This window comes from Macaca nemestrina, chromosome 4 (genome assembly GCF_043159975.1).
Source record: "Macaca nemestrina isolate mMacNem1 chromosome 4, mMacNem.hap1, whole genome shotgun sequence".
Taxonomy (NCBI): Eukaryota; Metazoa; Chordata; class Mammalia; order Primates; family Cercopithecidae; genus Macaca; species Macaca nemestrina.
Genome location: NC_092128.1, coordinates 186,506,975 through 186,526,243, shown reverse-complemented (window position 1 = coordinate 186,526,243; position 19,269 = coordinate 186,506,975). Strand labels below are relative to the sequence as shown.

The window sequence follows — 19,269 nt, the reverse complement described above, 5'->3', positions numbered from 1 at the left end:
TGTCAAGTGAACCTCCCACCTTGGTTCCTTAAAGCGCTGGGATTACAGTCATGAGCCACTGGTCCTGACTGAGAATTTTTTTTTTTTTTTTTTTTTTTTAATCATGAGTGATTGTTGGATTTTGTCCAATAAACTTTTAGAACATTTCCATCACATATCTGTTGCAGTTAGTCCGTGCTCTCTTGCACAGCCCCAGGCAAACACTGATTCACTTTCTGTCTCTTTAGATTTGCCTTTTCTGAATATTTTGTAGGAACAGAATTATATAATATGTAGTCTTTTGCATCTGGCATACTGTTCTGAAGGTTTATTCGTGTTATAGCATACATCATTTATTCTTTTTTATTGCAGAACAAGATTCCATTGGGTAGATGTATCACATTTTCTTCATCCATTCACCACTTGATGGCCGTTTAGATTGTTTGCAGTTTTCTTTTTTTCTTTTCTTTTTCTTTTTTATTTTATAGATATGGGGTTTCGCCATGTTGGCCAGGCTGGTCTCGAACTCCTGGCCCCAAGTGATCTGCTCGCCTTGGCCTTCCAAAGTGCTGGGATTACAGGTGTGAGCCACCTTGCCTGGCCTGTTCCAGTTTTTGACTGTTATGAATAATGCCACTACAAACATTTGTGTACAAGTTTTTCTGTGGTCATATGTTTTCATTTTTCTTTTCTTTCTTTCTTTTTTTTTTTTTTTTTTTTGAGACAGGATTTCGCTTGGTCACCCAGGCTGGAGTGCAGTGGTGTGATCTCCACTCACTGCAGCCTCCACCTCCCAGGTTCAAGCAATTCTTCTGCCTCAGCCTCCTGAGTAGCTGGGATTACAGGCGCGTGCCACCATGCCAGCTAATTTTTGTATTTTTAGTAGAGACGGGGTTTCACCATGTTTGTCAGGCTAGTTTTGAGCTCCTGACCTCAAGCAATCCACCTACCTCCACCTCCCAGAATGCTAGGATTACAGGTGTGAGCCACCACATCCGGCCCTGTGATTCATTTTGAATTAACTTTTTTTTGCATATGAATATCCAGTTGTTTTAGCATCAGTTGTTGAAAAGACTATCCTTTTTCCATTGAATTGCATTGGCACCTTTGTTAAAATCAATTTTTTCAGTGTTTCACTGATCTATACGTCCATCTTTATACCAATGCCACACTGGTTCTATTTTGGTAGTTTTATAATTAGTTTATTTTTTCCTCTAAATCAGGCACTGTTAGTCTTCTAACATTGTTCTTCTTTTTCAGACAATTTTTTAGATATTCTGAATCTTTTGCATTTCCATAGAAATTTTAGAATCAGATTATCACTTTGTACAGAAGTCGGCTGAGATTTTGATAGGGATTGTGTTGATCGGTTTGGGAAGAATTGACATCCTACCAATTTTTGAACATGGTATATCTATTTAGCTCTTCTTTACTTTCAGTAATGCTGTGTAGTTTTCATTGTATAGGTCTTGCACTTTAAAAAATTATTCTTATTTTTGATGTTACTGGGAATGCTATGATTTTGAGTTTTTTTGTTTTTTTTGTTTTTTTTTTTTTATATTATTGTACTGTGTGTGGAACCCTGCATTGGAGAATATCCTCCTGCACCTACCAAATGTGACTGTAGTGAGGAAAGTCCTGCCTGGTTATTCTCAGTAGTCTTTTTGTGGTCGTGCAGAAGAACTACCATACCCTGACTAATTGAGATGCAGACTGCTTAAGTTGTGAGAAAAGCTAGAATTCCAAAAGGAAGTGCTGTGACATAGTTTTCTTGATGTGTCACCATGATTTGTGTTCAGTTACATACACTGAAAGGATGAATCTAGGAGTCCAGATTGTTGTTATAATGAAGACATTAAAAACTCAGAGTTGACAGGTCACATGATGCAGTATTAGCATGTGCCAGAGGTTCAGTGGCCGTTTTTTTCTTAAATACATGTGTGTATATATGTATGAATGTGTATGAATCTCTGTGTGCCAAATGCATTGTCTCCAGGTAACTATGAGCGGGCCACCCTAATCCAAGTTACGAGGTCAACAGTATTGATTTGTGGCCCCAAAGCTCTCTTTTTCCTCCAGGGGGTGAAAAGCCCCCTCTATTTTTGTCTTGTATTCATCTCTGTAAAAGAAAATCTACAACATTTAATATACTTTAACTTTGTGGTTTATGTAACTCATTATATTTGGTATACATGAATTTGACTAGGGTTTTGTATTTTTCAGTTTTTGTCTTATTAAATCAGGAAATGCTATCACCTTTTGAGGGAATTTTAGGTACCTGGTGCTGGTGGTTGGAGAGGACAGAAAGCCCCACATCACTCCAGTAGTGCACTCAAGGTGAATCCTCCAAGTGTGCTTGTGTTGTTCAGGAGGGCCATCAGGATGGCCATTCCCTGTGTTTCCCCTGTGAAGAGACCCATGGCGGAGACTTACCCAGCTACAGGTCACCTCAGACACTGCTGGTGGGAGAGTAGGAAACTCTTCCTAGCCTCCATCTTCTTGTTAGACTGGCACTGGCTTGCTGCACCAGGGCATGAATAGGACTCCCAGCCTTCACAATTCTTTTTGCCCCTCCTCCCATCTTTCCTACCTGGTCTTAGGTTTTAGGTTTTCTTTCCCTGTTTAGCTTCACAGATTATATTTTATGTTTACTGGCACTTGTGGCAATATTCTCATGAGGACTTAAGGATATGTTTATATAGAATGAGTTTTTCTAAAGTACTTTTTTTTACAAATCCTGATGTCCAAGTGCCTTTTATTTGGCGTCTGCCTCTGGCAGATGGTGTTTTTTCAGTGGAGTGAGCCATTTGGAGGAGGCAGCCTCCTGTCTTAGAAATGTTGCTCTCTGGGTAAACTGCTTTGTGAGGTTGTTTTTGTTCAGAAGCCTCGGTTGGTGCTGGTTCTGAGTATAGTCACTTGGGGCTTGAGATATTTCATGTAGTTACTTAAAGCAGATGAATTCAGCTCTGTGGGTTTATCAACCAGAATATAGTAGTATGTTCTTTCCTCAGATATTTCTCAGATGTTTTTGCCTTTGAAATTTCTTCTGTAGATATAGATTATGGCTCTCTTAGGACTGGCTTTCATTTGCAACTATTTTCTATAATTATACATGCATTTCTTTAATAAATACCTTTGTGAAAGAGGAAATGTAATAAAGATATGTCACGGTTGAATGCTATTATTTATTTTTCGATTTTGTTTTGCTTTCAGGAGAAACTGGCTCTTCGACAGCAGCTGAGTGAAGCGAAGCAGCAACTTCTGCAGCAGGCAGAGTATTGTACAGAAATGGGAGCAGCAGCTTGTACCCTCTTGTGGGGCGTCTCCAGCAGCGAGGAAGTCGTCAAGGCCATTTTGGGAGGAGTAAGTATGGTCAGTGGGCTCTCTAGATATTGTTGATTAATGCTTGTATAACTTAGAGCATATAGCTTATTAAGGCATTTAAAGACTAAGTCCCTATCTTTCCATTTTCTTGTGTTCGTTCATCAGCTAGTTATTGAATACCTATCGTATGTGGTTCATTGTAACCTGATGCAAAGTGAATGAAATAAGCCCCCTTCTCTCCAGGAGACCTTGTGGTATATGTGGACATATTACCACTTCAGTATTAATACTTTATATGTGTTTAATAAGATCAAAAGTGCTTTTATATATATTATCTCATGGTTAATGTAGTATTTAATTTATTGAATATATGTTCTCTAACATATATACATGTATGTAGATGTGTGTGTTTGTACACACACACACGTACATATAGATGCAGTTGAACCTTGAGCAACATGGAGGTTAGGGGCGCTGACCTCCTGTGCAGTCGAAAACCACATAGAACTTTTGACTCTACGGTTGGCTGGAAGCCTTACTGATAACATAAATAGTTGATTAACACATTTTTTGTATGTTAGATCATCATAAAGATCTTCACCCTCATCATCTTCAAATTGAGTACATTGAAGAGGAGGAGGAAGAGTTGTTGGGTTGGCCTTGCTGTCTAAGGGGTGGTAGAGGTGGAGGAGGTGGAAGGGGAGGCTGGAGTAGCAGACACACTCAGTGTAACTTTTACTGAAGAAAATTCTTGTGTAAGTGGACCTGTGCAGTTCAAACCCTTGTTTTCAAGGTTCAACTCTGTGTGTGTGTGTGAGCGTGTGTGTGAGACTGTGTGTGTGAGCGTGTGTGTGTGACCGGGTGTGTGGGAGCATGTGTGTGTGACTGTGTGTGGGAGCATATGTGTGTGTGAGTGTGTGTGTGTGTGTGAGACCGTGTGTGTGGTAGCGTGTGTGTGAGAGACTGGAAGCCTGTGTGTGTGTGACCATGTATGAGGGTGTGTGCGTGAGCTTGTGTGTATGTGAATGTGTGTGTGGGTGTGTTTGTGGGAACGTGTGTGTGAGAGGACGTGTGTGTGTGTGGAGCGTGTATGTGTGTGAGGAGTGTGTGTGTGAGCGTGTGTGTGTGAGTGTGTGTGTGTGAGCGTGTGTCTGTGTGGGGGCATGTGTGGGAGCACCTGTGTGTGTGTGGGGAGCGTGTGTGTGTGTGTGTGTGTGTGTGGGGAGCATGTGTGTGTGTGTGAGACCATGTGTGTGTGTGGCCGTGTGTGTGGGAGCATGTGTGTGGGAGTGTGTGGGCGTGTGTGTGGGGGAGCGTGTATGTGTGGGAGCATGTGTGTGGGGGAGCGTATGTGTGTTTGTGTATGTGGGAGCATATGTATGTGTGGGAGTGTGTGTGTGTGAGAGCATGTGTGGGTGGGTGGGAGTGTGTCGGAGAGCGTGTGTGTGGGTGCGTGTCTGGGGGGGAGCCTGTGTGTGTGTGAGCATGCGCACGCACATGTATGCATGGGAGCGGGTGTTTATCAGGGAACTTCACGGAAGGGGATATATTTGAAATGGGCCTTGATGAATAGGTGGAAATGGCAGAAAGTGGGTGGGTTTGTTTTAGGACAGTGAGTACGTCAGTTGACACAGTGGAGAGTTAATGTAGTAGAGTAGTGGGGAGATAAAGCTTAGACGTAGGTTGGGATGTGACTTTGGGACTTTGAATACCGCGTTGATGATTCATCCTGTAGGTGGTAAGACTGGATTTTCCCTAAGGGTTTTTCAGTAAAAGAGTGATAGGATAAGAGCAGAATTTTAGGAAGATTCATCTGACAGTGAGTGAGGATGGATTAGGAGGTGGGGTTGTGGCACATCGGGTCTAGACAGGATGACCGATGAGGTGGTCATTCTGGCTGGTCTGGCTGGAGTAAGCTCGGCCCTCTGCAGGGGAGATGGGAAAGAAGGAACATGTATGAGAGCCATGGCAGTTGAGGCAGATGTGATGGCCGGGCAGAGTGTGTACCTGGAGGGGACAAGAGGAGCCAAAAAAGATTGGTGTTTGACTCTGGGAGCACGGCGTGATCATGACTGGAAATGAAGGTGAAGGGGGGATGTGTGGCAGGAAACCAGTGGGAAATTACTTACTGCTAATAGAAATAACAGTTGTGTTTGACTTTAGGTGGAAAGACTAAATGTGTTTTTAAAAGTTTGTTGAGCTTTATTAGGTTTAATTTACATACTGTAAGACTATAAATACACAATTTAGTGGTTTTTAGCAAATTTCTAGAGTTGCATTAACCATCACCACAACCCAGTTTTAGATTATTTGATCATCCACGAAGTTTTCTTGTATCATTTGTAAATGCAAATATTTCCATTTTTTTAACTGGGTTAAAATGTGCATTGGTTTTAAAATTCTTCTTCAGAACTCTAGCACCCCGAAGGAAGTATCACAAAGGTTCAAACCTGGAAATGCTTTTTGCCAAGTGATGAAGATTTAAACTACCAGAGGAGCTACTCTTTATCTCCTTTACATGTTTCCATTAAGATTTTGTTTTTGAAAAAAATTACGCTAAAGGTTTGAACACCTCTGGTTTAATGCCCAGAACAAATAGACAGCATGTTTTTCTAGTATATTTTTAATTACATTTTGAGTGAATTCTTCCCATTTTCTTTCATTATCATGTACGTTTGTCCTGTTTCATGTATCTGCATATGAAGAGCCCACCAATCTTCAGGGTAGTTTTTGTTGCTCCTGCATGCCTCAAGCTGCTTTCTCTGTTCTTTTATTTTTATTATTTATTTATTTATTTATTTATTTGAGACGGAGTCTCGCTCTGTCGCCCAGGCTGGAGTGCAGTGGCCAGATCTCAGCTCACTGCAAGCTCCGCCTCCCGGGTTCACGCCATTCTCCTGCCTCAGCCTCCCGAGTAGCTGGGACTACAGGCACCCGCCACCACGCCTGGCTAATTTTTTATAGTTTTAGTAGAGACGGGGTTTCATCGTGTTAGCCAGGATGGTCTCGATCTCCTGACCTCGTGATCCACCCGTCTCGGCCTCCCAAAGTGCTGGGATTACAGGCTTGAACCACCGCGCCCGGCCTCTCTGTTCTTTTAATGGGAACTTTTAATGAGGGAATAGATTTTATAATATTCTATAATTAAAACTAGAATCTTCTGTATCCTGAACTTTTAAAATGTTTTCACACTGTGTCTGTAAAAGGATATGACACTTTGATTTCCAAACTTTCAGGATAAAGCTTTGAAGTTTTTCAGCATCACTGGTCAAACAATGGAGAGTTTTGTGAAGTCACTGGATGGTGATATCAAGGAGCTTGATTCGGATGAAAATCAGTTTGTTTTTGCTCTGGCTGGAATTGTAACAAGTAAGTGCAAGCATACCTTAGAGATATTGCATGTTTGGTTCCAGACCACTGCAATAAAGGAAATACTGCAATAACAAACGAGTCATATGAATTGTTTTGCTTTCCCAGTGTATATACAAATTATGTTTATACTGTAGTCTGTTATATGTGCAATAGCATTATGTCTAATAAACAATGTACAAACTTTAATTAGAAAATTCTTTATTGCTGAAAATGCTAATGATCATCTGAGCCTTCAGCGAGTTACAAGTTTTTGCTGGTAGAGGGTCTTGCCGTGATACTGGTGACTGCTAACTGATCAAGGTGGTAGTTACTGAAGGTTGGGGTGGCTGTGGAAATTTCTTAAAATGAGGCAACAATGAAGTTTGCCACATCGATTAACTCTTCCTTTCATGTAAGATTTCTATGTAGCGTGTGATGCTATTTGATAGCATTTTTTCCACAGCAGAACATCTTTCAAAATTGGAGTCAGCCTTCTCAAACTTGTCAACTAGGTTTATGTAATATTTTGAATCCTTTGTTCTCATTTCAATGATGTCTTAGCATCTTCACCAAGAGTAGATTCCAACTCAAGAAACCACTTTCTTTGTTCTTCCATAAGAAGCAACTCATCCGTCGTTTCTGTCACCACGTCTGTAGTTACTTACTCACACTGAAGTCATGAACCCTTCAAAGTCATCCATGAGGATTGAAATCAACTTCTTGCAAACTCCTGTTAATGTTGTTTTCTTGACTTCCTCCCATGAATCATGAATATTCTTTTTTGTTTTTCTGTTTTTTTGAGATGGAATTTTCACTCTTGTTGCCCAGGCTGGAGTGCAATGGTGCGATCTTGGCTCACAGCAACCTCTGCCTCCTTGGTTCAAGTGATTCTCCTGCCTCAGCCTCCTGAGTGGCTGGGATTACAGGCGTGTGCCACCATGCCTGGCTAATTTTCTATTTTTAGTAGAGATGGGGTTTCTCCATGTTGGCCAGGCTGGTCTCGAACTCCTGACCTTAGGTGATCCGCCTGCCTTAGCCTGCCAAAGTGCTGGGATTACAGGCATGAGCCACTGCGCCCGGCCGAATCATTAATATTCTTAATGGCATCTAGAATGGTGAATCTTTTTTAGAAGGTTTTCAGTTGACTTCATCCAGATCCATCAGAGGAATCACTGTTTATGGCAGCTGTAGCCTTATGAAATGTAGTTCTTAAAAAAATAGGACTTGAAAGTTGAAATTTCTTTTTGATGTATGAGCTGAAGAATAGATCTTGTTTTAGCAGGCATGGAGTCAACATTACTCTCTTTGCACCTCTCCGTCATGGCTCCTGATTGACCAGGTGCATTATCAATGAACAGTAGTATTTGGAACGAAGTCTTTTTTTCTGAGCAGTAGGTCTCAACAGTGGGCTTAAAATATTCAGAAAACCATGCTGTGAACAGGTGTGCTGTCATCCAGGCTTTGTTTTTCTATTTCTAGAGCATAGGCAAGAGTAGATTTAGCATAATTCTTAAGGGCTGTAGTATTTTCGGAATGGTTAAATGAGCATTGACTTTAAATGAGCATTGACTTCAATTAAAGTCACCAGCACCTTTTGCCCCTAACGAGAGTCAGCCTGTCTTTTGATACTTTAAAGTCAGGCATTGACTTTTCTGTAGCAGTGAAAGTCCTAGATGGCATCTTCTTCCAATAGAAAGCTATTTTGTCTACATTGAAAATCTCTTGTTTAGTGCAACCACCCTCGGCAATGATCTTAGCTAGATCTTCTGGATAACTTGTTGCAGCTTCTCCATCAGCACTTGCTGCTGCATGTTGTACCTTTATGTTATAGAGACAACTTTTTTCCTTAAACCTCATGAAGCAAGCTGTACTAGCTTTCAGCTTTTCTTCTGCAGCTTCCTCACCCCTGTCAGCCTTCATAGAATTGAAGAGCATTAGGGCTTTTCTCTGGATTAGGCTTTGGCTTAAGGGATTTTTGATGATTTTTGATCTTCTATCTAGAATACTTGGGCTTTCTCCATATCAGCAATAAGGCTGTTTTGCTTTCTTATCATTCATGTGTTCACTGGAATAGAGCTTTTAATTTCTATCAAGAACTTTGCAATTATAGTCGTAACTTGGCTGTTTGGTGCAAGAAGTCTTAACTTTCAGCAGGTCTCAGCTTTGGCCATGCCTTCTTCACTAAGCTTAATCATTTCTAGCTTTTTCTTTCAGATGTGTACCTCTTTCTTTTGCTTGAACATTTAGAGGTCATTGTAGGGTTATTAACTGACCTAATTTCAATATTGTTGTGTCTCAGGGAATAGCAAGGTCCTAGGAGAGGGAGAGAGATGGGAATGGCCAGTCATTGGAACAGTCAGAAGATTAGTAACATGCATTGATTAAATTTGCTGTCTTATGTGGGTGTGGTTCATGGTGCCCCAAAACAATTACAGTGGTAACATCAAAGATCACTGATCATGGATGACCATAACAGATGTAATAATAATGAAAAGTTTAAACTATTGCAAGAATTACCAAAATGTGGCACAGAGGCATGAAGTAAGCACATACTGTTGGAAAAATGGCACCAACGGACTTGCTCAGTGCCGGGTTGCCACATTCCTTCAATTTGTAAAAAAACAGTGTCTGCAAAGCACAATAAAGCGAATGTAATAAAATGAAGTGTGCCTGTAATTCTTTTCAGCTATAGTGACTGTTGTAGAGACTGGTGTTTACAGTCAGGGTTGAGAGTGTGTAAACAACTCTGGAGTGTTTTCAGATGTTAATGCTGGGGAGCACCCTGGAGAATCTGATTCCATAGATCTGGGATAGGTACCAGGTGTGTTTATTTTGGAAAATCACCCCAGGTGATTCTGATAAATATCAGTTATTAAGAATGAATGATCTGAAGGAAACAGATGAGTTTGCATGTTCTGCATAGTTACGTACCTTGACAGAAAAAAACAACTAAGTTTAGCTGCTTTTATTCAGAATCATAATTTTACTGTCTAGCTAGCTAAAGTAAAAGCTGTAAGCTAAGCGGAAACTGAGCTCTTTGCTATTGTTTTAGTATAATAATTATATAATCTCAAAAACCGAAATTGCCTCTTCAGCAAAATTCTCCTAAAAGATAATAAAGTAAACCTTTCCCTGAGAGTTATGATAAAATTCCATATCAGAACTGTCATAAGGGATAAAGTCCAGGGACTAAATAATTTCTTAGTATAGAGGCCAGGCACAGTGGCTTATGCCTGTAATCCCAGCATTTTGGGAGGCTTGAGGTGAGTGGATCACTTAAAGTCAGGAGGAGTTCGGGAGCAGCCTGGCCAACATGGAGAAACCCTGTCTCTACTAAAAATACAAAAAAATTAGCCAGGCGTGGTGGTGGGCACCTGTAATCTGAGCTACTCGGGAGGCTGAGGCAAGAGAATCGCTTGAACCTGGGAGGTAGAGGTTGTAGTGAGCTGATATCGCGCCACTGCACTCCAGCCTAGGTGACAGAGCAAGACTCTGTCTCAAAAAAAAAAAAAAAAAAATGGGTATAGAAAGGTGGAATGTACTAGTGAGTGTTGAGACTCTTTGTTCTGAAGTCAGTGAAATGGTTCAATACATTGCTGTGACTTATCAGCCTTAAATAATGAGATTCAGAAAATAAGACGAAGTACAGAGTTTATTTGTGCACAGAGCTTGACAGTGGCCACTCAGAAACACTGACTTCAAACCAGTGGGGTCAGGGTTCCAAGGTGAAGAAGATTTCACTGATATAGGCAGAGACAGAGAAGTTCCAGCAGGATTAGAACATTTTCCATACAAGACCAGTGTGTGTGCCACAGTGATTTGACTGTTTACAGATTACTACATTCCAAGGAGGGTTATCTGAGGAAGTCTTATTTCCAGCAGTGTGGTCTTAATTATTTACAGGAAAGAAAAAGACAGAATTTGCAGCTGCATAGCTACATTCCTCACAAGGGTTGGGATAATTTAAAGTCCCAACAGCTTTAAGTTTGAATTATTTAATTTCAGACTGTTTATTTTTTACATTGATCTTTAATCTCTGCTTTATTATTATTTTCCCATGCTGTTCTTAAGAAAATCCTCTGCTGTTAAAGAGAGAGAAAATTTTATTTTCCTTATGGTATTATCCTTCTTTTATTGAAATCCTAATGGGGCAGGTCCTGTGTAGACATTTGTTTCTTAACCCCTTAAAACGTGATGATAGTTCTTGCGGGGCGGGTGCTGAGATCGTGATGTTTTCTGGCTCTTACTCCAGTGCAGGGCAGCGTTCTGCACGTTCATCTTGGCACCTACAGTTGTAGCAGGCTTGCGTTGCCCTCCCTGTAAAACAATTGTTTGAAGGCTGTCTTTTAACAGAAGGCATTTGCAAATTTAATGATTTGCATTTTCTTCTCTTTGCAAGTGACCCCAAAGGCTTATGACCTATGCAACTTGTCGTTTTGCTGGTTGTGAATCTGAGCTGCCTGAATTGCTGGCTGGCGTGCTGGTGAGGCGGTGGACTGAGAGTGAAGCTGCTCTGTTGCCCAGCATTCAAGCTCAGCGTGGCTTTGTTTTCCTGTGCTTGTGGTGGTTTACATAGGCACTCTTAGGAAGAGTTGGATAGTGGGCACTTGTATTTGCACGTTAATGAATTTGACTGGGAAGAATGTTTTATTAAAGTGCTGATTTGCAGAGGCCTTGGGGGCTTATGAGTCTCAAATACCAAGACTGTTCTGTGGGGATAGGTAATAGAGACCATGGGTTAGCTGTCAAATGGATTCTTTTTAAAATTTTACATACAGTGAATTCATTCTTTAGTTGTTTTTTTTTTTTTTTAAACTTTTTGCCATTCTATAAATTTCTACAAAAGTGTACAGTCATTTACCTACCACAATTAGGTTGTGGAACTCCTATTCCTTCCCCCAGACTGCCTGCACCACATCTTTCTGTAGTCCAGTTCTCCACTCATCACCAGCCCAAGGCAACCACTGATTTTGTGATTTGTTCAATATTTTAGCTGGATTTTTTTTTTCTACCTTGTATGGTGTCCAGCGTATGCTCCAGGTGAGCAAGTGCTCGCTTCATGTATCTGCTTGGAGGCTGCTGCCTTTCCTTATTTTTCAGATTGGTTGGCTGATGTCCAGCCTTAGCTCTCTAGTATATTCAAGAAAACCTGTGATTTTGGTAAATTATCTCTCCCTCTGTCCCCGGAAAGAATGGGGTAGCTATCACCAGTTTTTCGTATCCTAAGCTGAAGCTGGAAATCAGGAATTTATGTAAACATTGAAATTGTTAAATTTCTACCCAACTGTAGTCACTTGTTTAGTGATAGGTTAGCGTAGTGCGGAGGAGGTTTGGCCCAGCAGATTTGCTTCCCAGGATGTCAGTTCTCTGGACATCTGCAAGGTGGTATAGTAACATCTGCTCTAATTACTTTACATATTGTGAATTTTCTACTGAACCGTGATGAACGATAGCACATTGACAGCAATGTGATTGTTTCCAGTAACTTGGATAAGAGGGCAAATGAAGAGCATGAAAGAGATGGAAATCTTTACAATCCTGTGAAGATTAACTGCTTAACTTGCTAGTGAAAACTTTTCTAAATGGTTTTTCTGCTTTTCAGTGATTTGAAAATCATGATTGTATTCCTTGTCTGTGGTTCATGTATTCAAATAATATTAGATAATAACTGTAGCATCAAAATTACTTTTTGATGATTGATACTTTGGGGGCAGGACTGGATCCAGCTTAGTCTTCCAGGGACCTTCCTAGTTACAAAGTTACCAGCAGAGCACCTTCGTGTCAGTGACCATGGCTGTTCTTGGTCTGCCGATCCTTCCTCCTCCACACACTCACACCAACACGTGGAGGCAGTGTGGTGTGCAGAAAAGGCCAGGTGGGACTTGAGGCCCCATGTCCACTGCTGCTTCTGCCACTGACTAACCCTGTATTCTTGAATATATGACCTTCGGTTTTTGTGTTCTGAGAAGAGTCTGACACTAGATGACAATTATGGTATCCCTGTCCTAGAATTGTGTGACTCTGCCTGTGGAAGAATAAGGTGCCAGTTTTGACCTTCAACTTACTGGTCTTCTGTAGAGTCTAAGTCAGCAGTGAAGGGTCAATAAACAGGCATTTGGGTTGTTCCCACCTTTTGGCTGTTATGGATAATGCTGATATGAGCATTCGTATAGAAGTTTATGTGTGGATGTATGTTTCAGTTTTTCTTGGTATCTACCTTGGGGTCAGAATAGCAGGGTGTGGTAACTCTGTTTAGCTTTTTGAGGAACGGCTAGACAGGTTTCCACAGTGACTGTACCATTTTATGTGCTGGTGGCTGCCTTTCCCCAGGTCTTCCGAACAGCCCATCTTTTTCTAGGTGTGCAGGAGTCCTTGTTGCTGTTTTTGGTTCTTTGAGCACCCATTTGTTTCTCATGTACCTTGAACTCTAGGAGAGATCATTAGCGTGGTCCTGGTTTCCCCATTGTGGTTGAACCTCCTGAAAGGTAAGGTTGGTTTGGAGAGAGTTGATTTACAACTTGAGCACTGATCAACATGATTTTTTCCTCTTTTTTTTGGAACCATCCGTTGAATCATCTGTCAGGACAATAGCTGAACAGAAACTTTTAAGACTCTAGGCAACAGGTAGCAAACAAATATAATTTGAGGCACTATAAGAAGGAAGACCGCTCTGGAACCTTGACCCAGGTGACTGCATCACCAGCCTGGTATTGACTCTGTACTTTTAACATAAGACCCTCTCAACAAACAGCATGAAGTCAGGCTTTTGTCTGGGAGTGTCGTCTACAAGATCTCTTCTGGGCATGGACACTTGTTGGACTATGGAGATAACCTCGAGGCTCTCTGGCATCAGGCAGGTGTAATAAAGGGCTGGGGTGAGAGTATTACGTTGATGTACTGTCATGAGAAGGAAAAAGTAATGCTGCTTCATAATCAGTTGACTAGAAGAAAAGTGTCAGGTTCAATTAGCAACAGGGATTATCTGGTTTGTGGTGCCATTAGGTTTCAAGGTGATCTACTACGAGGCCTGAAGACTTTTTTGAGTGTAGCTGAGCTGCAGTGGCTCTGAGACAAGGCAGCTGTACATCCTGGCTCCTGGATCCAGGGACAGGCTGATGGGCAGTGGACTTTTCAGGTGTGCCCTGGAGCAGCATGGCTCACCCTTGACACCATAATTCTCTGTTTTGGGGCCTGTCCTATGCGTTGTAGGTTGTTTGGCAGCATCCCTGGTCTCTCCCCATTAGAGGCATCCCCTAAGTGTGGCAGCCAAAAATGTCTCCAAATACTGCTTGGGGCAGAATCATCTCCCTTCCTCCTCCCATGCCACTTTGAGAACCACTGCCCCAGAGCATGGCATAATCTTTCATGTGTGTAGATGGAAAGATTTATGATAGTCTGGGATATTAGAGGCCGTCATTGAGAGGATTTTGAAAGCACCGAAGGTTTTTAGGTCTCCGTTTTCCATGGACATGGTTCTTACATTTTCAATGTAGTCTAATCATATAGCAGTCTTCGTAATTCAGAAAAATTGGATATCTATTATCTACAATATCCAATAAATCACAGAAGTTTTCTTAATTGTCTTTCAGTGATTGGTCTTGGAAAATTTGTAGTCTTTCCTTAGATAAGGTCCTTCCTTCTGTTGACAGAGTATAGATTCGATACAGGTCATTGTTCTGTGGAATTGGAGTTTTTCCTTAAAAACATGCTTCTTTTTAGGTAGCTCAGTGAGAAGATAAACACAGCGTTACAGGTTTCCAGATTAATGGAATGTAAGAAGAGATCATGTGTGTTTTAGGTGAGAATGACCCCATGGGGCTCTAGGTGTCCTTTGCATGGGTATAGCTGGGTTTAAGACTTGAGAGAAGTAGGCCTGGTGTGATGACTCACGCCTATAATCCCAGCAGTTTAGGAGGCCGAGGCAAGTGGATCACCTGAGGTTAGGAGTTTGAGACCAGCCTGACCAACATGGTGAAATCCCATCTCTACTAAAAATACAAAAATCAGCCAGGCGTGGTGGCGGGCGCCTGTAATCCCAGCTACTCAGGAGGCTGAAGCAGGAGAATCACTTGAACCTGGGAGGCGGAGGTTGCAGCGAGCCGAGATTGTGCCACTGCACTCCAACCTGGGTGACAGAGCGAGACTCCATCTTAAAAAAAAATACTTGAGAGAAGTAGAATAGAATTCCAGTGAGTGATATAACTTCCTGGGTAATCGTTGATTTTTCCAGGTAAAGGCAAATAAGTTTGCCATCTGTTTTTTTTTTTTTTTTTTTTTGAGACACAGTCTCACTCTGTCACCCAGGCTGGCATGCACCACCATGCCCAGCTAATTTTTGTATTTTTAATAGACACGAGGTTTTGCCATGTTGGCCAGGCTGGTCTCAAACTCCTGACCTCAGGTGATCTGCCCACCTCTGCCTCCCAAAGTGCTGGGTTTACAGGCGTGAGCTACTGCGCCTTGCCAAGTTTGCCATCTTTATAGAATGGGACACTAAAGAAACCTGAGCACCACTCTATTCTGTAAAGAATTAGGCTTCAGGTGGGGTGAAGAGAGGATGGTGTTTGGGTAAGATATGACATTGAAGTGCAGAATGATTATTTTGCTGCTTGTTTGCAGATCTTGGACAAATCAATATCCCTGACCACTAGTTTTTTTTTTTTTTTTTTTTTAAAACAGGTAATGTTAGGTGATCGCAGGGACTGGTAAAAGGAATGATTAGTCCTTTTTTTATTAAGCTGGTCACAGCTGGCCTAAGAGCTTCCACAGCTTTAGTTCTAGATGGTATCAAGGTAGTTCAGGCAAGCTGGGCATGGTGGTACATGCCTTTAGTCCCAGATACTCAGGAGGCTGAGGTGGGAGGACCACTTGAGCCCAGGAGTTCAATCCTACCTTGAGCTATGATTGCACCTGCATTCCAGCCTGGGCAACAGAGTGAGGCCCTGTCTCTTAACAATAACAACAAAGTAGTTTAGGTAAAGATGTAGAAGACTCCATCTGGACTCTTTTGGGCTTTGCTCCAGTTATTCGTGTATGTCCATAGAATCTTTTCCTCGTAGGGATTCTGGGACCATAGTTAAATCTTCGGTTATTTCTTGAATCATACATAGTGTGGGCAAATTAACGTTCAGATCAGCTATACTTTGTATATTTGAGAATTTTCTGTAATTTCTTAAAATCATCTTTCTATAGTACCATTTATCTGCCAATTCCATTTGCAAAATAAGTTTGTATCTATTAAATTTTGCAGGGGTTGTGTCCCGGAGAAGGAAGAAATATTCTTCTAATAACGGCCCAGAGTAACAGTTACAGGTTGGGAGAGATGAGTGGGATCTTGCTCTGTCACCCAGGCTGGAGTGCAGTGGTACAATTCTAGCTCACTGCAACCTTGATCTCCTGGGCTTAAGCAATGCATCCACCTCAGCCTCCCGAGTAGGTAAGACTACAGGCGATCACCACAGTGCTTGGTTAATTTTTTATGTTTTTTGTAGAGATGGGATATTGCTATGTTGCTGAGGCTGTTCTTAAACTCCTGGCCCCAAGGCCCCTACCTCAGCCTCCCACAGTGTTGGGATTACAGGCATGAGCCACTGTGCCCAGCAGTTTGATTGTTTTAAGTTTCAATCTCTTTATTAAATTTCTCTGACAAATTTCTGAATTACTTTTCTATGTTGTCTTGGAAATCACCGAATTTCCTTAAAACTATTGTTTTGAATTCTTGGTCAGAGAGCTCACGTATTGCCATCTTGTTAGAGACAGTCACTGGTTCCTGGCTTTGTCTGTTTGGGGAGGCCATGGTTCCCTGTTTCCTGTTGTTTCTTATGGGTATATGTCTATGTCTTTGCATTGAAAGAGTATTTATTCCAGTCTTGTCTGTCTGGGTTATTTTGGTTTTTATTGGATATGTTTTCTTAGAGATTCTTTGTAATTTACTTGTTGAATTTCTTCCTTTTTTTTCTGCAAGGTTGCTGCCTCTTTATAGGCACTAGATGGTGCCTTAAGCCCAGGTTTACCTTGGCTGTAGAAAACCATCAGAGTGTTGCCCATCCCGAATAGGGGAGGTCACGAAGAGGATAACCTGGCAGTGTGGAAATACTGGCAAGGTGTCTGTGCCCAGGGGACTCGTGGGACATACCTTGTACTGTGTGCATCTGCTGAACGACCACTCTGATTTGGTGTCTTCTCTGGCCAAGTTACAGAGCAGAGTTTCCAGGGCTGGGAATGGTAGTTCTGCTTCCCCACTTTGCCTCTGGCTATCCTCAGGGATAGTTTCCCTTCAGGTACTTACAGTGCTTCCCGTGGGTTGAAGCAGGGACAGGTCTTCTGCCAGGGAACCTAAGATGGTGGGGACAGTAGTTGTTCACCTCCTTCTGACTTTTTCCAGTGTAGAAACTGAGTTGGGGAAATTTTCCTCACGCTTGGTGCTGGGCACATTATGGAGAGGGGTGTCACAGATATGAAAGTCCAGTTGTCTTACTGTGTGTTCGGAGTTTTTTTCACTTGTCTGTTGCCATGGGAGCTGTCTGATCCTCATATTTGAGTTCCGGGATATTGCTGCTGATAATCTTGGAGCTGCTGTATGTTGGTTTTTGGTTTTCTGTTGGGAAGCAGTGAAGCCAACTTACTTCTATGCCACCATTTGGAACCAGAAACTCCTGGTTGCCCATGTTTTAATTGGGTTATTTTCCTTTCTGTTACTGAGTGGTAAGAAGTATTTGTAATATGCTAGTACCTTATCAGAGATAGGATTTTCAAATGCAGCCATACCTCAGAGATCCTGTAGGTGTGGTTCCAGATTACTGCAATAAAGCAAATAGCACAATAAAGTGAGTCACATGAATTTTTTGGTTTCCCAGCATATATAAAAGTTATGTTTACAGTGTACTTTAGTCTGTTAAGTATGAAATTAGCTAGGTGTGGTGGTGCAGACCTGTAGTCCCAGCTACTCAGGAGGTTGAGGGTGCAGTGAACTGTGATTGTGCCACTTCACTCCAGCCCGGGTGACAGAGTAAGATACAATCTCAAAAAAATGAAAAAAGAATTTTATAGGTTTAATTTTTTTTTTTTGAGACGGAGTCTCGCTCTGTCGCCCAGGCTGGAGTGCAGTGACGCGATCTTGACTCACTGCAAGCTCCACCTCCCGGGTTCACGTCATTCTCCTGCCTCAGCCTCCCGAGTACCTGGGACTACAGGCACCCACCACCATGCCCGGCTAATTTTTTTTTTTGTATTTTTAATAGAGACGGGGTTTCATTATATTAGCAAATAGCACAATAAAGTGAGTCACATGAATTTTTTGGTTTCCCAGCATATATAAAAGTTATGTTTACAGTGTACTTTAGTCTGTTAAGTATGAAATTAGCTAGGTGTGGTGGTGCAGACCTGTAGTCCCAGCTACAGGTTAATATTTGTATATGGTATGTGGTAGGTATCCAACTTCCTTCCTTTGCATGTGGATATCCAGTTGTTTTAGCATCATTTATTCAAAAGATTATTGTTTTATCATTTTTCCATTGATTTGTCTTGGTACTTTTGTTGGAATTCAGTTGACCATAAATGTGAGGATTTATTTCTGTACTCTCAATTCTACCATTGATTTATATGACTATCATTCTGCCAATACCCTATTATTACTTTTATTGCTGAAAATAAGGTGAAATTATTACAGTCTAAAGCAAAAGTATCAGATATAGTACGTCTCAACTCTGTATATCCTTTTCAGCATAAATAATTGACACCAGAATCTTTTTTTTTTTTAATGGGGTCTCACTCTAATCGGCCAGGCTGGAGTACAGTGGCGTGATCATAATTCACTGTAGCCTCAAGCCCCTGGGTTCAAGCAATCCTCCCACCTCAGCCTGGGTAGCTGGGACTATAGGCATGAGCCACTACACCTAGCTAATTTTTATTTATTTTTTTGTAGAGACAGGGTCTCACTATGTTGCCTAAGACTCATCTCAAACTTCTAGGTTCAAGTGATCCTCCTACCTTGGCCTCCAAAAGTATTGGGATTATAGGTGTGAGCCACTGTGCTTGGCCCAGATTCATTTCCTTTTTTTTTTGAGATTGAGTTTTGTTCTGTTGCCCAGGCTGGAGTGCAGTGGCACCATCTCGGCTCACTGCAACCTCCACCTCCTGGGTTCAAGTGATTCTTCTGCCTCAGCCTCCTAAGTAGCTGGGATTACAGGTGCATGCCACCATATTTGGCTAATTTTTGTATTTTTAGTAGAGACGGGGTTTCTCCGTGTTGGCCAGGCTGGTCTCAAACTCTTGACCTCAGGTGATCTACCGTCCTTGGCTTCCGAAAGTACTGGGATTACAGGTGGGAGCCACTGTACCTGGCCCCATTTCTTAAATTATGTAATTACTGTGCTAACCTCTAGAATTACCTATAAACACTTTTAATGAAAAATGAACCTAGAAAAACCATTTTAACAGAAAAATTAACTGGCAGTGTTTTAGTTTTGGTAGATGGTAACAAAGTCAATTCTATAGGCCTTGAATTGACTCACAGGCATTCTAGATAGATTAAATATCAGTAAGCAAAGTACAAATTACCATGTAAAACAAACAAATTCCAACAGATTGACAAGTACTGAAGCTGTCTGTGTAGGA

At 41.6% G+C, this 19,269-nt stretch overlaps 1 protein-coding gene across 7 annotated transcripts in view; it reads left to right on the top strand.

Moving 5' to 3' along the window:
* Positions 1-19,269, top strand: part of HSF2B (heat shock transcription factor 2 binding protein) — a 198,744-nt gene that overhangs the window by 20,507 nt on the left and 158,968 nt on the right. For 4 of the 7 annotated variants that reach the window (XR_011622865.1, XM_071095780.1, XM_071095776.1 and 1 more), the window contains exons 5-6: positions 3,193-3,351; positions 6,540-6,672. Coding sequence is in view for 6 of the 7 variants with exons in the window: in XM_071095780.1 (XP_070951881.1) it covers positions 3,193-3,351; positions 6,540-6,672 (292 nt within the window). In the remaining variant the exon portion in view is untranslated. Of the gene's footprint in view, positions 1-2,868; positions 2,974-3,192; positions 3,352-6,539; positions 6,673-19,269 lie in introns of those variants that run through there. The other 3 variants (XM_071095777.1, XM_071095779.1, XM_071095781.1) reach the window with 2 other exon arrangements.